The 20,051-nt window shown below is 38.4% G+C and overlaps 1 protein-coding gene across 1 annotated transcript in view; it reads left to right on the top strand.

Annotated features, from left to right (window-relative positions):
- TRDN (triadin) overlaps positions 1 to 20,051 on the top strand; it is a 239,427-nt gene that overhangs the window by 148,319 nt on the left and 71,057 nt on the right. Inside the window, 4 exon segments of the mRNA XM_069805163.1 lie at positions 7,261 to 7,293; positions 7,397 to 7,429; positions 8,534 to 8,560; positions 15,031 to 15,102. Coding sequence (XP_069661264.1) covers positions 7,261 to 7,293; positions 7,397 to 7,429; positions 8,534 to 8,560; positions 15,031 to 15,102 — 165 coding nt within the window.

Here is a 20,051-nt window from a genome sequence, read left to right as displayed (position 1 = left end):
ATTTCAGCAAAACACATAATATATCTTTAGCTCTCTCTTGAGTCAGCAAAGCATTTAAGTGCATGCTTAAGCTTTATTGAATCCAGACTATCCAGACTATGTATATGATTACCTTCCCAGGCATTAGTCTTTTGGAAGTGGTACCACCTTTGCTTCACCAGAAAGGGAATAAATGGGCCTCATCTTGATCATTGAGACCATTATGAAAATGGCATTTAATTTTCAGGGGAGCAGTGATGTGGGCTACAGTTTTCTATACTGTATGTGATTATATTACATCTACAATTTATGATGTTCTTGAATATGGCAGCGCTATGTTTTAGAGAACAAGTGGAAACACAACATGCTTCACTATGATGTTTCTTAAGTATGAATTTTCTCACACCATCATACAGGTCTACATCAACTACAGATTTGAAAGTTTCTGTATTAAGAAGTTGCAGTCTGGTATCATAAGTACAAAACAAGTCATCACCTATGCACAGTACCAGTTTAGTCTGCAGACTGCCACAAATCATCTGATGAGGTTTTTTCTCTTCTATAACAGCTTCTTGGGGTGCCCAACTTTGGAGCTGTACACATTTCAGAAATAGTGGTTGCTAGGTTTATTTCACGCATACAGTAGGCTTCTCTCAGCATTTTATTGACTGTCTGAGCTGCACACTTCTCCTAGCGCCTTCTGCCAACGTCCTCCTTCATGACACTGCCTCTGCAAATACCTTCTGAAGAAGTTGCTTGTCCTGGTTAAGGCAGTCAGAGAAGCCTTTCGAAATATTTAACTACATGATCCTTTGATATCTGCTTTGAGAGCAAATATACCAAAACTTTTGCTCACTGTCTCGTTCTACCCTACTCCTTTGGGCTAACCAACATCAGTACCCAGCTCTAAGTCAGGCACTGCAGTCAGAGCTCCTGTTCTAAGTTCATTAACTTTGACTCAAATTTATTCCTTCAGGATCTCACTGCATTAATTTTTAGGGTCTATTGTTTTTGTTACTGAATTAGCTAATTTAATCTGCACGTGTTTGCCTAATGACAACCAAAACCTAGAACTAGTACTTACTTCAAAGTTTTCTTTCTCTTCTGAAACATCTGTTCCAGACCCATATTTTCAATGGGCTACACAGCTTGAGGCAAAAGTCCTTCCCTTGTCAAAAGAAGGTGGAGTATGAACAAGTTAAAGCAGGAGCAAGCAGTAACAGCTGAGCACCATCCAAGCTATGACCACTCTCAATGGGGATGCTCTTGTCATAAATCAATTACAAAATAAGATGACTCATTCTACCTCATAGTGAGAGATTATTAAGAAAACTGAATTACTTTCACCTTGCTGTGGTCTATGAGCATGCATAAAACTGTTGCACCTGATCTCATGTTTAGTAATTTGTCAAGTTGCTTGTTGCCCTCCTTTGAGAAGTTCCACCTGGAGTGATGTAGAAATACCTCCCTAGAGGTGCTCATGGTTTGAACAGATGTAGTTCAAAGCAGGATTCTTCTAAATCCAGTAGAGTGTTCTCACTCATTAGGGATTGACTGGAAATACTTGCACCTGAGCAGCTTAGTTCTAAAAAGGCTGGAAGTACTCCTCAGATCCCTATTTAAAAGGGAATATGGGTGAAGCTTTTTCACAGGTAAAGATCTACTAAGTAAGTACTAGCTCTCTGCATTAAAGAATCATGACAGGTTTATACATATGTTACTTTTTTTGCCACCTGAGCTTTAACCTGAATGCCCATGCCAGTAATCCTAAAACTAGTGAAGTTAATTTGGTCTTAAAACAAATCAGTGCTAATGATAGATGTTAAGAAATGTGTCAGGATTTCAGAGGGAGTCCTTTTCAAGGGTAGTGCATCCGTTTTGAACACAGACAGTGCCCTAGTCAGAATTGTGGGATTAACCTGACTTTTCTTTTTAAGGATTCTAAATAAAAAAGATTTTTATTCCAATGGGAAAATAGGCATCTGTGGTCTAGGAATACACCCACACTGTGTATTGGTTCTGCTCCTTCTGATGGGAAACCAGTAGACCCACACCTTCCCCTTCTCATATGGCAAAAGTGATGAAAGTGTTGTTTTCCTAGGAGTGATCAAATATACTCTACATTTACATAAGCATGTGCTTCAGAAATGTTGGCTTGAGCAACTGATTTATTTGCATGTGATTTGAGTCCTCAGGGAGTGTTTTTCCTCTAACTGAGAGGAGCTTTGCAAGGCTGGCAGGACGCAGAAATCTGCATTCTTTCCATTTCCTCCTTATGCTGGTTCCTTTTCTCTTAATTATCCCAACTCTTGCAGAAACTAACAGAGCATCTCAGGCTCTGGAGAAGAAAAAGTACCTATCTGTTTTCTGAGACACAGCTTTTTCTTTAGGCTTCACTGTGATTATACTGGAGCCTTGTGGAAAGAAGGTGCTTGCTTTCCCTCTGAGTTAATACAACCTGATATTCTAAAAACAGATGAGAGACTTTCTGCCTACTCAAGTATGGGACGACAGATCCCATCAACTTCAAAGAAGGGTCTGAAATCTAAGAATGACCCCACCTTCTAAGATCCACATCCTAGGGACAGTGCTCTATATGTTTTGGTCACCTCTTTTCTTATTTTTCTTTTTTTTTTTTTTCTTTTTTTAATCTGGCTTGCTGATGAGTTAGAAAAGGTGTACTAGACTTGAATGAAGGTTTTTAGCAATCTTTATTCAAGTACATCCACATAAGACAGAAGATGATGTATAATTACAGCTATATTAACATCAAGATGGGTTTTTTGATTGTGTACACCTTCTGAGGAAAAGGCAGAGACTGTTGACTCCTTTAAAAGTTAAAGAGGGGTTTACCAAGGTATGACCAGTTTAACCTCTTCCCCATAACGACTTTGATAGCAAAACTGATATATGGTCATATGGGAGGATTTTGAAAACACAAGTGCCTAGCTTGTCTTTGGTGAGGACTGACCCAAAATTAGGGACCTTGGCCAATTTGATGGTGTCTAGCCTAATACTAGCTTCCTCTCTGAGCATCAGTCATGTATCCAAAATGATGCAGGAACTGTATTAAACAAGAAATGAGCTCTATTAAAATGAAGCTAAGGCAACTAGTGAAAGCAAGGTTTGGATATGAGGCAGCACCGCCATCTCCTGCCTCCCAATTATTTATTTATTTATTTTGTTAGGTGAAGTCACCAAAGAGGACAGTATAACCCCAATCTTCTGCAGAAAAGCCTTTAAATCCTTTTGGTGGCTTCTACCTTATTCAGGGATCCTGAGACATTTCTCAGTGGTGAAGGCTTCCATCCTCAGTTTTGGTACTACCGCTTTCTGCCTGGGAAGAAAAGCTACAGACCCAATAGACTGGACTGAAAGAATTTGCATTTCATCCAGGTCTCTTTTCTTTCTTTTCTTTGCACAACGTTTTGCCCAAATATTTCCCAACATGGTAGCAGATTTCTAATACAAAGATACTGATACAGACAACTGTCACCTGCTTTCCTTTTCTTCAGGAAAATCCATCAGAAAAACTGTTACCCTCCTCAAAAGACGTTCATTTATAGAGGAGCGGGTATATGTGCGACATGATCTCACCAGGTCAGAGGTTTCCTTGGTGTGTTCGTATTCCAGAAAGAAATTTATTTGTCTAGTTCATTATCTTTATAAATCAAAGTGTATGGTGGCAGTGAGTTTTTCTACATTTCTACATTTTCTACATTTTTCTACATAAGTAGAATGGCAGTCAAATATAGAAGGAGAATATTTGATGCAAAATTTTCTCATGTGGATTATCACAGGTCTAACAATGTGACTGAGCTCATATTGCAACCTTTCCCTTCAGCAGAAGGGACTAAAGGGATCTTTTCTGTATCTAGCTGCTTATGTTCACAATATTCTTAATGAAAGGATATCTTGGAGAGCTTTACCACCCTGTCTCATTTGGTTTTAATTAACCAACATGATATGAAGGTCTGAAAAGGGAAATGACAGGCGTATACCCTATAAAACCAAGACTACAAGACTGTAAGACCAGGCTAACTTTCCTCTCTCTAAGGATTTAAGTATTCAAAACACTGTACAGAATATGACAACAGTATGCTTCATTTAAAAACTTGTGGTAAAAATTAAACAACAGTACAGAAAACACCGGTTTTATCCAGCTACTGAGTGCAAACAGAATGGTGTTGGTTATTTAACGTGTGGTGCATACCACAGAACAGCAAATCCACTTGAAATGCCATTTATTTAAACTTCTCCCGAACTGTGTGATTCCAGATACAATTTTTATTTTTCTGAACACTTCCTGGACAAGAATGCTTTGTCTGAATTAGGAGATAACACACGTGCACACACACAAGTATAAGTGCACACATAGCTATACTAATCAGGATGGGTTATCAATCGTTCTCTCCGGGCAGATGGCTGAGGGTCACAGCTTGTGACTGTCCCTCCTGGTAGTAAAGATTAAAGTCCACCACAGCAAATGTGCCAGCCTAGATGTTTTTCAGCACGGTTTGTGCCGTAGGGAAGAGCTGCAGAGGCAGGTTCAGGTTCTTTTTTGTCTCCACCTGCTCCAGCAGTGTCTAGGAGTATGTCACTAGTAATGAAACAGAAAATACATTTATATGGTTTTACGGGCATGTTATACATAACTTTGCCAATATTGATGAAAAAGAAAAGCCATTTGTTCAAAGCATCAAAGCTTATAAAGATGGTGAAATGTCAAACTAAATCAAATCTCAATTCCATGAATTGTAGAAAAATAATACATTACCAGCAAAAGTTTCCTGAATAAAAACATACTGTACGGTCTCACATACATACAAAAATGGTTAAATATAAAAAGAATTACAAATGTCAAGGCAAACGCCTCATGTCTCTACAGTTGGCAATATCCTTTTAAGTGTCATACAAACTACTTGTTAGTAAAAAAAAAAAAAATAGGGAAAGAAAAAGACATTGAGATCAAGCAACGATAACTTGTAGCAAAAAGAAAAGATCTAGGTGTGAACTTCCCTGAAGTTTATAGCTCATGTAATGAAAGGTTTCAGTTCATTCCATTAAAATATCAGAGCAGGAATCACCTGAAATTTCATATCACATCAGATTTCCCCAGAAATTCTTGATGTCAAATTTGATGTTATTCATTTTTTTTAACTTTTCCCATGGTAAAGGATCTTATTTCATATGCTTCTGGAAAGCTCTATAGAACTTCCTCAATGTTTGCAGTTTCAAAAACCAGGAAATAAAGCTAAATAAATGGAAAATTTTATACTTTGCAAAAACACTTGCTGAGTGTTGTTAATGTCATACTCAGATCTCAGAATGAGAGGGGAAAATAATTGCCTCAGAACCACTAAAGTCATAATTACATTTCCTTCAGTTTCCAGGAAGCTGTCCTGAGCAACAGCAAAACAGAAACCCCCAAGAAACCAATCAAAATTCTCATTTCACAGAATGAGTCCTAAAATATCTAGATGAAATTGGATACTCTGAAAAGCACTTGGGCTACACAAAACCAAAGCTGCAGCTGTTGTTATGATTAAGCTCCTTGAGCGAGCCAGAGCCCCAAACTTCTGTCCTCGCGCTTTTTGCTATATTCCTCCTCCTTGACCTATACTAGGGTTGCCACCCAAGGTAGGATGCCATCAAGAAAATATAATATTTATTCAGGCAATAAACTATCTAATGCCAACTCGCTCTCTAGCTCCATCACTTTTCCATATTGCTGGGAAAATCACATCCCTGGCTCATGGCTTTGACCACATCGACCTGCTCCATGACCATTTCCACTGAATCTCACCTCTCATATACAATGTGACTATAAAGCACCTATGATATTTTAAATATGTATAAGTTATATAATAAATACATTAAAATGTGCTTTATACAACCATATTAAAGCTAGGTCCCTGATTTCAGTCAACTAGTCTTGATGCTTTAACATGTACATTTTGGCTGAAAGATATTGCTTATGAAATGGTGATGAAATTCCATCAATATTTTTGGTGAAAACAGAAAAATTAAAATCCAATTTTTTAATTTTTTTTTAAGAACTCCAAGCAAAACTTTATTTTAGAAACTACATTGTTCTTTAAAATATATATAAACTGGCTCCTCAGATGATAGATTTAAAAACTCAAACAAAAATGAATATTTTACTTCAGATAGAGCTACATGTGTTGCTCGATACAAACTTACTGGGAGTGTGAGTATGCAGCAATGACACATTTTGTTTAAAACTTAGCAGTTGAGGCGTTCTTTTCATATTTCAGAGCAGCCTGCCCTTTCTAACATCAATTATTTTCCTAGCTGTGAGTGGAGTATACATCTTTTAGATGTCCACTGTGCATTCAGTATTAATATTGATCATGAATTAATATTTAATGTGAATATTACTCATATTAATGTTATTGATCAACATATTTAATTTTCTATTGGCAGTTCTTGTTCCTTTTTGCTTATTCAGTTCAAGGATAGCTCAAATTTAAGAACAGGCTTGCTTTTAGTGAGGGTACAACATTCAGAATCACTTTGAACATGGAACCGTCTATCTTGATTCTAGAGTGGAAACTGTTTAAACATTAATATTCCTCAACTGTATACCACAGCATTAATACAAATCCTATAAGAAGCATATAGTCATCAGATACCCGTAAGCGACGAGCGACGAAGCACGTCCTGGCAAGATGGAAAGAGCTGCTACAGAAACTACCATTAAAAATGTGTAAATCCCAGTCATGGGCTGCCAGAGGCTACGTAGTTTAGGCGGATGAAGCTTTTTGGCTTCAGGTTCCAGAGCCGGTTTTGGGGATCAGCTCCCATGAGCCGTGACTGTCCCCACGCTGTGGGTTCCTATGAAAGAGGCCAGGACCCCCTCCCCTTCCCAGTCCCTTGGGTGAAGGAAGGCAAGGACCCCATCACATACAGCTGCCTCACACCACCCCGGAGTAAAACTGCAGATATTTTAACCTACACTCTTTTCAGAGTTTCCTTTTAGCACCTTATTATAAGAGTTAAATCCTTTGGTGTCCATTATTAGCAGCTAACCTCACCCTGGTTTGCGCAGTGTGAAAGCCACTGAAAAGAGTGATGACAATTCTAAAGGTTTTATTTTGACATGCAGGAAAGTAGGGATGGGCTCACCTGAACTGAGAGTCCAAAGGAATGTGCCACATCCAACCCCTGCTAGCAACGTGAAAATGATTGACCAGGGAAACTAAACAAAACATTACAAGCAGAGAAAAGTACTTGATTTTTTTTAATTCTCTTTTTCAGAACCACAGAAGAAAGAAAGAACGGTGGAAACTGGTGAATATTCTCCCCTTTTTACCTTACTTTTCAACTATCCTAATGTTTTAAGTCAATTCATGTCAGAATTCAATACTTGAGTTTTGTTTCTTTGTTTTTGCAGCCAAAACAGCAAAGAAAGAAGTAAAAGTACATGGTAAGACCTGTGAAAGACAGTAAGTTTTAGAGTCTCATTTATCTGGTTAGGTTTGAAGTTGAGTCAGGATTAGCTAAATGGACAAAAAAAGTGAAGCCAGAGATAAAGATTTGCTGGTTTAATCAAAGTTACTTGAGCAAATGAATGGCCGTGGAGCAGACATGCAGCCATTCTGTCTTCTGGAACTGAGAACTGATCAAACGTCGCTGAGAAGAACGACAAGGGTGAGAATTTTTTTATTTCAGCTTTTCAAAGGTGTATCTTTTCAAGGAAGGGGGCCTGCTTGGAGGTTACATTAAATGGATGGAAAACAAAACACAAAATAAGAGCTTCAGAGTGTGGAGGGGAGGAAAAATGTAGGTTGTTTTATTTTGGTTTATTCCAAGCACCCATGTATTTTATTGTTGTAGCTAGGTGTTCTTCTTGTTCCTGACTGGAATCTACTTCTCCAGTTTATCCAAATTTAGGAAAGCATAAAGATTTTCAATTCCTTCTACAGCCAAGCTTGATGACTCATTCATCAGATGACTCTATTTTCTCAGATATAAATTCTGAGCAAAAAATACCTACTGTAGACAGTCAATTTATAGAAAAATGAATCTGTCCTTTTTCTAGCATAAAAACCTGTCACAGTGCTTCAGAATGAAGGTGTGAATAATGAAGAGAGAAATGTGGTAGTTCAATTAATTTGGATTTAGTTAATGCAATTATGAAGAATAATAAACAAATTATTAAAAAGAGATTTCTAGCACATATTCTCCACCTATGTTTGATATATGCCTATTCTCTGCAACCTGGTTTTTCTCCTTCTCTCACCCTCACTCATTACTTGAAAATAATGGAGCTATTGAAGGTCCATCTATAACTTACCTATTGACCTTGTTTTCCATTGCTTTTAATCTGCAGGTTAATTAGTCACCTGCCATGAGACTATCCAAACAAGCAACATACATGTGTGTCAGTTTTTCACTGCATAAAAAAATGAATGCCTCCTCTGCATAGATAGGTAGTGTATTGACCAAGGGAAGAGGTGTTAGGGTCAATCTTAAGTTCTTTATGCAGTTGCAAAATTTGTTTCCTGGAATGTTTTCTTTTATTTTACAGCACCTGTGGAAACTCTGAAGTCAAAAGGTGGGTAACTTTATTTGTTTTTAAAATTGAAATGGAAGAATGCTGTTGTTAACTCTATTATTCATGGAAAAGCTTTTGTGACAAAACTGTTAACAGGCATGACATGTAAAACAAAGCAGACCTTTTAAATTCTAACAGCTCCTTCCTCACAGCACCTGAAGGTACCTCTAGAAAACGGGTGTCTTTTTCCTGAGTCATCCATAGACTAACAAACTGTAATTCTCCAACTATATCAAATTCAGTTTCTAACCCTAATTCAAACCACAAAGTTTTTGTGACAGGCAGAAAGGAGAAGCAACTAATCTTCTATAGAGACATGACGCAAAGAGCAGTATTTCTCTTTTTGCCAGTCCAGCTGCAGCTGGCTCCAAAGGTTGCTCCTTTCCAGAGGTCACAGAGAACTGGGATTGGTGAGAAACACCAAGGCCTTAAGTCTGAGCTGGGCAAATATTTAATTGTTTGTGTCAGTGTCTGACTTTTTACATATATGCACCTTTTTACATGTATGCAATGCAAGTTACTAGCTCCGAATTGCCTTCAAGAACATCACAGGTGTCAGCTGTATCCTAGACACAACTGGAATGGCAAGTTATAAACTGCATTTTGCTCTCAGTCCATGTTTATTCGTATCAATGACCACCTTGCTTTGTAAACATTCCCTTTCAAACAAATGGGACTGAATGTATCAACTGCTCAGACTTGTGGATTGTGGTCTCCGAGCTGTCCACCACAAGTCAAAGGCAGGGAAATGAGAATTCCGGGTTGTTAATAGCCAGCTATCATTCAAGCATCTTCTTTTCCTTTAGACTTATCTCTGAAGCCTCATTCACATTAACCAGTAAATACTGAGACAAGGAGTCAGGCTGAACTGCAAGGCAGTAGGAAGGGTTGCAGAACTGCAGCTGCGGAGATTAATGTAAGGAAATCAAAGCTGATACATTATTCCCTTTATTGGATGTTTTTAAGTTCCCTGCTTCATGGGCTAAATTCATAATGCTGTCATTGCTCTGCAGCTAATTGTATTGAGCAAAACAGAAGCCAGAGTAATTTAGGCATTTGTTCTCTTTATACTCCCACCAGACAAAACACAGAAACTAAAGGGGGAAAAAAAAGTACGTGGAGTCAAGCTTTTGCATTTTTAGCAAATTCCAGACAGCCAAAGCTGAAAATAAAGGTAGTCTTGCTGCTATGGGTGATTGAATAAAGCTTTCCCCTATTGCTTGAATCTTCTGAGCAAATCTTTTTGATACGTTATATTTTCTTCTATAACGCTGTAGCATGCGTATGACGTCAACATTTCAACATTCTGTGAACCCATTTCTGCCAAGCCTCTGTCCATCAGGGTCTGAAAAGAAGTAATGAAGTTGTTTCTTGCAGATTCAAGTCCCTTTCTGCAGACTTGAAGTTTTCTTTGGCCACTACTGTGAAATGTTTTCACATACCTTTCGAAATTGTTATTCCCAGTGTTTATATTTACACTTTTATTGAAAGTTATTTTGTTTCAGTCACTTGTAAAGTTTACAAACAGAATTAGCAGGGGGTTTGAAACTACAGAGCTTTTACCTCTATGCTTTATTGCTGTGAGTGGCCCCAAATTTTTCTAGTGAATCCCGTATTTCATATTTATGTAGATGAGAAGCGAACATTTATATATGTGATAGGTCCTCATCATGTCTCCAGCATTTTGCAGGATGGAAGTAAATTCTTCCTTGTGAGCTATTGAACTAAGGGGCACTTGAAAAAAAATTTATAGGAAGTTCACAGTTCATTAAGGATAAATAGAAATTGTAGGTCTCTATTATAGAAAACAAGAATCATTCCGTTATTTCTGTTGTCAAGGAAGCAGTCTCACAACTGAATATATTGGTCTCGGCCATCTTCGTTTTACCAGAGGATCAGCCTAATGTTGAACCTGAAATTATTCTCCAGTAGTTAAGTAAATAACAACTTTGTTTTAATCAGTCACCAATCCCCATTAAACAGAAATAGCTGATGTTAGCTCTGGAGTAATTATTAATTTCTGAAAAATTACTTGTTAACAAGTGATCTAAATTTAACTTTATGTTGCTAATTTTGAAACTCAAACGTAGCCTGTTCTCCAGGGGAAAAATTATATTTATATTAAAATGTTACAGCTGTTTCTTTTGCCTCTCATTAAGAGTCACAAAGGAATGCTGTTAACTTCTTCTAAATACATTTTTTTATGATGACAGACAAATTCTGGTACTGTTTAAGAGCTACACCTTTCACTAAGTCTGAACAAAATCATTGCTTTTTGATCTGTATTTGTTTGTTCTCTATTGCTGCTTTTTATTTACTTGTTTCCCATTTTTCTGCTATTAATCCATTTAGACTTAGCAGCTTTCTGGATGCAATGTGGTTTCCAATATTCAGTAACTGTTGGCGAGTTTTAAAATTTTTAAGTGTATTCATGGAAGGCAAACAGTCCTGTTCTGAAAACAAGTGAGGCTTTTGATGACATTCTCTTCTCTGGTAATTAAAAAAAATTAATCTGCTGGCATGAAAGAAGGTCTAGGCCATTCCCACTAGCTTGTACTTCTGATGAACTATCAAGCTCATATGAAGTTGCATTTTCTCACAAAAGGTTCTGTAATGCCACTATAGCAGGGAATTTTTTCATTTCTCCATCCAACACAAGAGTTCCTAAACCGTAATAGACGCTTCTTAGGTTCATGATTTCTTGATATGAGTGATGTCACGATGAGGAGCTCCTGCCTTTGACCTCAGGGTTCAGTGAGTGAAGTGTTTGTTGTCTCCAGTCAGAGTGATTTCTTTCAGCTTTCCTTCACACCGAATGAATATCTCAAAACAGCTTTAAAATCAGTGACATTTTGGAATGCATATTTCTGATGTTGATGCTAGTTATGTAACCTGACTCTTTTGGGATAAAAATATTCTGACAAACTTGATTGTAGCCTACAACTATTGAGACTGCAGAAATATTTGACTGATGAATTACTCTCCTGGCTACTCTCAGCACAAAACAATATCTGCTAAGCTCTCTCTCATTTGATTCCGAAGAGCTTATGATGGAATCAGAGAAACAATTATCATAGAAATCATCCATTTGATCTACATTATGCCGAGTTGTCAAGAATTTTTCTGAGAAATGACAAAATATAAATGGGAGTCCAGACTCCATTTACTTAATCTATTTTTCTAAACTATAATTTACTGAAAATATAGAACCTTGACAAATTTCTACTCTTACCTTTGTGTGCATTCATTTTATTTTGTATTATTTCAGGCAGGGGTTTTTCAGTGGGTTTGGTTTGGTTTTATTGGGGAAGGGTTTTGGTTTTTTTAATGCCTGATGCTCTTCTGCTGAGGAGAAAATTTTAATACATTATAACACATCTGTGTTTCTTAAGTCATATGGCTAAAGGATCAGCTTTTCAAACCAGGAAAACCTGCAATAGGACCATTTTCTACAGAGAGGTCAGGCTGCCACTCAGAAATGGCAAAAAACTTTGAAAATGTTCAGTGGAAGGGATGAAATCTTGACCTACTCGGAAAACTTGTCCCTGTTCCAATAGCAACAAAACAAAACCTTCTTTGGAGTCTTATTCCAAATACGAACTCTGTGTGTGCAGGCTTTCTATTTACACAGACAGTTAAGTTGACACCTATTAACTTGATGATAAATGACCTCTCAGCATTACGAGAGTAGCTCCCGCCTCCCTTCTGAAAAAGCAAAGGGAATAATGCAATGTCCTGTTTGTCCTTCCAGATGATGCTACTTGGCAGTTCCCAAAAGTTACTAAAGCTCTGACCTGTCTCAGCAAGTTCTTCTTTACAAACACTCACTCACAGAAGCGTTGTAGCATTACTGAATGCACCAATAGCCAGAATACTATTAATAGTATTATTTTAAATAGCAGCCTCAATGCTTCTCAAAGACGGCTGGTTCCTTCATCATAACCGCACTTGTGGTCTACCACTGCCATGTGAATTTGATGACTCTAAATACCTGATCTTCTCAGAAAGCTGTGTTGCTCTTTTACCCTGCAGTTCAGTATCCAGAAAATGCTTTTAGTTTTTATTCCGTCAGTATTCTGGGTTTCAGAAACTAAACAAACCAAAACTGCTTTAATTTTAGCTAAAAAGGATAAATATGCTTTGGAGAAAACAACAGTTCTCAATAATTCATTTTCCTCTTATCATAGCTGCTTTTGCAGCTTTAGATGCTAAAAATACATTTTGGAATGTATGTGGGACTGGCTTCTGGTGCTGCTTTTCATATCTTTTCTTCCATATTAAAATAAGCTTATTCTTCAAGGTGTTGACCCTTTCAGCAAGATTTTTAGAAGGACTGTGATATTGGTTTGCTCAGTGGCAGGGCTCAATGCCCAGATTCATCTAGGCATGTAGGTGTCTAGTTTATTGCTGATTTAAGTAGCCCTGCTGATCTGGGCCTAAGCAACATGGGTGTTAATAGCAGAGATCTACAATAAATATTAAGGGACTTTGCTCCTCTTTGGCTTTCTCTATGTCCAGTAATACCAATAAAACTTTAGGTACTTGGACCAAAACGGAGTACTCACATTTTTTTTTCCTGTGGATCCAGTCAGCCATTCTTTCAGCCTAGACTTGATTTTCAGGCAAACTGGAGATTATCTTTAATAAATTAAGTTACCTGAGTGCAAGGTGCAATATTTCACCATTTTGATGGAGCTTGCTCACAAACGCCCGCTCACCCTACAGCATCCTGGGATAAACAAGAGCAAGTGGCAAGGGAGTGATCGATGTGTGTGAGCTGGTCCATCCCACTCAACATGAAGCAGTTCACCTGTCCATACCTGACATCGCGCTGAATCTTGGGAAAGGTTTCCTGATGGGAACAGAAGAACCTTCTTTTGGCCTCCAGCCCACTTGCAGACAGGCCATTGCTTACTAACCGAGCTGGCCATCATGCCTAGCATCTTCAGAAGGCTTCCCTACTCCTGGGCTGCGAGCCTGGCCCCAAAGGGACCACCAGAACATCCTTCCAAGAGCAGCGAGCACACCTGGAGGCACTTCATAGGTCCTTTAAATTCCCTGAATTTCTCAGCATAAATAATGATAATAGAACCTGATCATTAGCATTTACCTTGGCTCTAAAAGCCAGGCTCTTAATTTACAACTGTGATTTGCTGTAATAAAACATTGTATTGAAAATATTTCTGTGCTTGACAGGTTGAAATAACAAGCTGAGGGGATGTTATGTGCTGATAAGTCTGTAGCTGCAAAGACATTTCTATACTTACCAGGAGTAAATTAATTTAAAATATTAATTTAAAAAATACCATGCACTTTACATCCTGCCATTTATGCTGATTGTTTATTCTTTGCACTACTTTTAAGCAAGGCGATGACAGTGAAGCTTATTTTCTTAATGCCACATTTTTTGTCTCGAACACTGTGAGAGGATGCCTTTTTAAATTAAAGCAACACTTCTCATTCGGCATAATAAACTATGGCTACAAAAGCTTGGTTTTACAGAAGTGAAGTGTTGACAATGCCATTTACAGCTAAACAAATATGTTTACATACTTGCAAGACTTAACCCTGAATAATTCAATTAGGTGAGAAAATATATATGTTGTCCTAAGTATATTCAGTAATCTACAGGGAATCTTGTACATTGCCAAACCTGCCATGTAAATTGTCAGAAACTGTAAAAGATACCCATATTTATGTAAGCTTCCTAAGAGAGCAAAGTCTGAAGGGATGCCTTCCTGCACCTCCTCCTCTTAGACCATCTAAGCCTTAGTGCGGAGGCATGAACAAATAATCTCTGTCCCTTGTCTCTCAAGCTGTGCAAATCAATTTAGGAACGGTACAAGCTAAAGCGTGCGAATAGCCAGGTGGCTACTTCCAGACATCCTGACCTGGGCTGTTACAGCTTCTTCCCCTGCCATCAGTGAAGATCTAGCAGCCCTGCTGCACGAGTGGTCTGCTTCACTCTTCTCCCTTGCACGCAGAAATCGCAGTATTCACAAGGACCGAGTTAGACGTCTGTAATATACAGTCTGACTGCAGCCCACTATCCTCACTGAGACTATCTACATGCTTAAAATTAAGAATATGGGGAAGTATTTTGCTGTGTCAGGGATGCAAAGTGGATGTTTCTGCTGGTGCAAACAGAAAACCTTGCTTGTGTGGGGAACCCTCACGTGGCTGGGCAAAGTAGAGACCTGCTTGCTTTGCTCTCTCCTCCCTGGGGAGGCAATGCTGCTATTTATTTCTGAAAGAAAAGAGTTCCCTGTTTGCTTTTCCTCTTTTCTTTTTAAGATAGGTAAAAAATACTTTTTACGTAGTCATATATTGGGAAAAAAAGGTATCTCATAGTTACAAATCTTTGAAATCATTTGCCTCAAAGTAATCTGTAAGCATTTAAGAAAAGCTTTGTCTGTTGGAGCAACGCTTCCGCCTAGAAATCTTACTTAAACCTTATCTTTGTTTTGCAGCAGTACCTGAAAAGAAGGAAGAAAAAGCAACAAAGGCAGCAGAGCAAGGTAAAAAGAAAACAAAGCATGTTGGCATTATCTCTTTTAAAAGAGAATGGCACAGAAACAAAAAGCTCAGATTCAGACAGCTGGATGACAGGAGCCTTTCAATGCATTGCTCTGCTGGTATTTGTCAGGGCTCTGCTGCGTTTATCAGAGCAACAGGGAATTTTTCACTGGGAAACTGGCTTGATCTCACTTCCACAAAACTGCAAGCCTCCCAAAAAGCTTCAGGTGAACAGGCCACCCGCTTCAGCTTAAAGGTCCCGTGCTGAGACTTTGTGTCCCACAGATCTCGCAAGAGGCTTTCTGCCCCTGTAGCCTGGGCAGGGGTCAATCAGCCTTTATTTTTCAGTCTTTGAGAGTGACTTGCAGTGAGGTAAAGGGGCAGAGGCTCCCTAAGTCAGCTGAGCTGCCTTTCTTACCCCAAATCAAACATTAGCCCCATGAAGAGCCATGAAGGTCCACTGCAGAGAAACTCGAAAGCTTTTGAGAGCAGAACTTGTAGAGGTTTTTAGCAAAAAGCTAAGGATTGGTATGGATGAGGCGTGAATGGGAATGTCTGGGAGTGGGAACACCAGAAGAAGAAGGGATGCAAGAACTACATGTGTTGGTGGCACGTAGTTCAGAAGGTGACAAAGTCTACACACAGTTTCCCAAGGCAACCAGAGCAGGAACACCAAGGGATGGTCTACACCCAGGCTAAAACAAAGCTCAAGCAACTGAATGATGATGGTGAACATAAAAAGGGTTGGAGCCTTAAAGCATCCAGATAAAGATGCACCATTTCCCATTATATATACTTATATTGATTACTTTTGTTATTTGCAGCATTATATTCTGCACACTTGCCTCTTGTACACTTGTTAAAAGCAATCCATACATTTTTAGGTTAGTATGGTAAGGAGCAAAGTAGTAAAATGCTGGTGTAAATACCCAAAGCTTATCAGCCCTGGCTTCCTTGATATGATACACATCCTAATCTATCATGTTTTGTTACTGTCTGCCAAGGTGATTTTTGTATTTATTCACGTTCACGTTGGCAATTAGAACCCTGATGATGAATTTGGCATTTTCAGTCTTATCATATGAGAGTTTTTCCAAACTTGCCAGTAACCTTATGAATAAGGTATTTAAAGACATATTTACTAGCGTAGCTTTGGTCAGCTGAGCTATTATCCCTTTCTTTTCTCCAGTTTCTCAGCTTCAGCTTTACTCAGCATTACTCAAGCCAGTGCAGGCACCCTGCAGCAGCTGTCAGCTGCTTGTTAGTTGTCATGGAAAATGTTATAATTAGGTGGGCCTTGGCCTAGATTTCTGTCATTCTTAGTCTGGGTATCTCCACACTATTTTCCATTGCCGTACAAGTGCTTCCCCAGCCAGCTGCACTGCTGCCCCTCTCTTCGCTATCTCATGCGGCAATGAGGCGGTGTTTGCTGTAAGATTTGTCCTTTCTACATTGTGCCACCATGAAATGGGGCTTTATCTGCAAAATATTTTAACTGTGCCGTAAAGAGCACGGACTGAGCGGTACAAACCAGTTTCACGTGGTTGGCATTGAGCACGGATTTCTAAACCATGGGTTGTGATACCCAGAGGGCTCAAAAAGGAGAGAAGCCCTTCCCCTGGCAGCAGTCAGCACCAGCACGATGTCCCCATGCCAGCAGCCAGCCAGTTTCTGCAAGTCAGAGGAATAAAAGCAACGTGTCACGTCTGTCGCCGCTGTTTCTGCAGCCACTTCCAAGTGCTGGCAGCAGCTCAGTTCCTCTGCCACGCAGAAGCGAACATAAACACTTTCAGACAGCAATTGCCTCTGCTTCTTGTTTCTGCGCCCTGTATGTATGGAGCTACTGCCAACACATTGATCACTCGAAGGCAAATGAGGCAAAAAAACTCTCAGGAAGTTTTTGGAATATTAGCATGTACTTATATTTCTCATGGAAGAATAAAATATAAGGTGATGGAAGGAGCTCTGAGTTATGTTTTGAGTGAAGAGGAAACTGTACTTAACTCACTGATTCCAGGTAGCTGGAAGATCTGAGGAAAAGTGAGGACTCCTTTTCTAAATCAGGAAAGTATGAATGCACCAGGAAATAGTTTTTAAACTGACAGGGATTTCTGAGCCCTTTAGACTGAGAAATGAAATCATTTGCGCTGCTAGCTATTGTATGTCAGGATACATGTCAAAAAGTAGAGGGGTACAGACCGGGTCAAAATTAGGATTTGCAATTTAAGAAAAAAACACTAAATATAAGGAGACTAGCAGGAAAACCTGGAGTGTTGGCAGCTCTGTTTGTTTGGCACTCAGGACATAGCTTTGTTGTTTCAAACCTGAAGGTTTTAGTGATCAAACATGCTATTGCAGCTTCGACCTCAAATCCCCACAGTCTGGAAATGGGCTAAAAGGTTGTAGCAACATTTCAGTTCACTGATCTTTCATTAGTAGTAAAGGAAAGTTGCGTGTAATATTTTTAACTGTTAAGAGGAGAGTGAGAAGGCAGAGAACTGCCAGAAGTGTCTAGGAAAAGACAGTGCTTTAATTCTTTGCCCTGTTTGTTTGAAAAATGACATGAGCAAGTGTCAGATGCTTGCCAGGGAGTTACTGCCTGTTATTAACGCAACTGAGAATTAATACTTAAAAGAAATTATAAAAGGCAAAGATTTTTTTTCTCATGATAGCCAATAGTACTAAGGAAGAAGTTAATTACCATCTGTTAAAGCAGGTCATATGACACGGGGGGGGGGTTTATGCTCTTGTTGCATGTCTGCAAGGTATTAGGTGGGACTCATGAACTTTTTCACATACACTGTCAAGCAACAATGGAATGAAAATCACTTTCAAGATATATTTAAGCACTTGGGGACAATATACATTCAAATACATTTTCATTAGCTGATTGTATTAAAAATAATTACCTGTGTGAACATGTATTCTAATATTTCCTTTTTCTTTTCCCTTTTCTCTTTTGCTTCCCTTCTCTTCTCTTTCCTCAGATAAATCAAAGCCGAAACAAGGAAGTAAGCTATAGTTTTACATATTGCTTCTCCCTACAACTGATAAAGCAATGTCAGTCAGATCTATAAATGAAAAAAAGAAGTCTGAAAGCTCCTGCTACTAGTAAAAATTGCAGATTTTGGTTGATTAGATGGACTAGAACTGATACAACAAAGCTGATAATAGTAATAATGGATATGCTGAGAAATTCTAGTCTGTTTAAGCCAAAGAAGTTTCATCCCAATACTGTATATTCTTCCTTGACAAAAGGAAGAGACTTGTGCAATGCCAGCACAAAAAAACCCTATTTATAAAGTTTATGTTTATTATTTTACATGCAAAATTCTTCTCACCTGCTAGGCTCACTAGGTCCGCTACGTATTCTGATGTCAATATGAGTTTAACAGTGCAAATCAGTACAGAGCAAGTAACGCAAGGCTCTTGTCATGGGTTTTGTGCTACACAAAAATGACATAACTTGTCATTTTGCCAAGTTATGGCAGACTGTCTAACAGACCTTGGTAAGTTCAGTCCTACAGAATATGGCTGGTGTTTATTTACACTTTAATTTCCTATTTCCAGGTCAGTTCTGGGTCATGTTTTAAAATCTTCAGCAGCATCTGTGTCACATGCCACACCATCCTAAAAGGCATTTTTTCTTCTGGAGATGACAACTATCTCTGCCAAATCTTCTCAAAGGTTTTCTTGTTTGGGGATCATATGGGACTTCAAGCTTTGTCAGTAATGACTTAATCTTTCTGTTCAGAATTGTTTAATGTTCTTTTTTTCAAAATGCATCATTGAGGTAACATCTTCTGCAACAGTTTGGGGTAACTATGTTCTTAATAATGGAGGTGCACAACAACTTTAAGTTCTTACAGGCAGGCTTCTGAAAGTAAAGGGTTTATATTGTAAATTAAATTATTTATTTTGGTAAAGGCATAATAATGTAATATTTAGCTGTGTTACTTATATTCTTGTATTAATCACAAAATCTTTATTTGAATAGTGAATCACAAAAAAAAAAAGAAAAAAGAGAGAAAAGTCTGCGTCTTCCACTCTCCTTTTTTTTTTTTTTTTAAGAGACCATTGTATCAAACATGGACTCTCTCTCGGGAATTTTTCATAACTCATGAGCACAGAGGCACAAGTTTTTCAGTCTTCTCACTGATTTTTATTTCTGTTAGCAGAGATTTCTGTCATTAACTTAATATTTAAAAATTAGTGTTGGCTTTTTATTAGGGCTGTTAGAGATACTTAGTTCCACTGTATATGCTTCACGGACATCTGCAGTAAATTGTTTGTTTTCTCACTTTGAAAATTAGTGACTGAATCATAAACTGGTGAGTATAAAACCTGAAGGTAGGAGCAGGAGAGCAGGGGTAGGTTCTGAAGCAGATGTCTGGGATGTAGTGAGGATGGAAAGAGACAGCTTTATTACAATAAAATTACACTTTTGACCTTGTTCAACAAATTCCTTTCCCAAGTCTTCTCCTTTAATAATTACATCGTCTGGAAGTATTGCCTGTTTAGAAGGACAATGTAGGAGAAAAATAATGAAACATTTCTCTCTTGATGTCAGTCCCAGCAAAACTAGAGTTTCAATGTCAACAGTAAATTAAGTTTTTCCACTTGATCGTTACTTCTGCCATAAATAATGTTTTATTATTCCTGGATTCTTTCAATTCAGATTCCCCATGAGCTCAGTTTGTCTTACACAGAGCTGAATACTAAATCGCGAACAAGAAGCTTTACTGATACCATGATAAATTACTATCGGACACATTCCATGCTTTTATAACAAAAGCGACAATTTGTGAATTGTGTGTGCTTAAGGCAGTAAAAAATTATCACTGCAGCTGCCCACTGTAGCTACTGCAAGTTTCATATCTATCTGCTAAACACAACCTCTTCCTTATTAGGAGTCTTGGCCTCTTATTCTTTGTGTAGAAAACAAGATAGTCTAACAGAGTTCTTTAAGATCTTC

Source organism: Haliaeetus albicilla, chromosome 17 (assembly GCF_947461875.1).
Source record: "Haliaeetus albicilla chromosome 17, bHalAlb1.1, whole genome shotgun sequence".
Lineage (NCBI taxonomy): Eukaryota > Metazoa > Chordata > Aves > Accipitriformes > Accipitridae > Haliaeetus > Haliaeetus albicilla.
The sequence above is the reverse complement of the archived record's forward strand: the minus strand, read 5'-3'. Positions and strand labels throughout refer to the sequence as shown.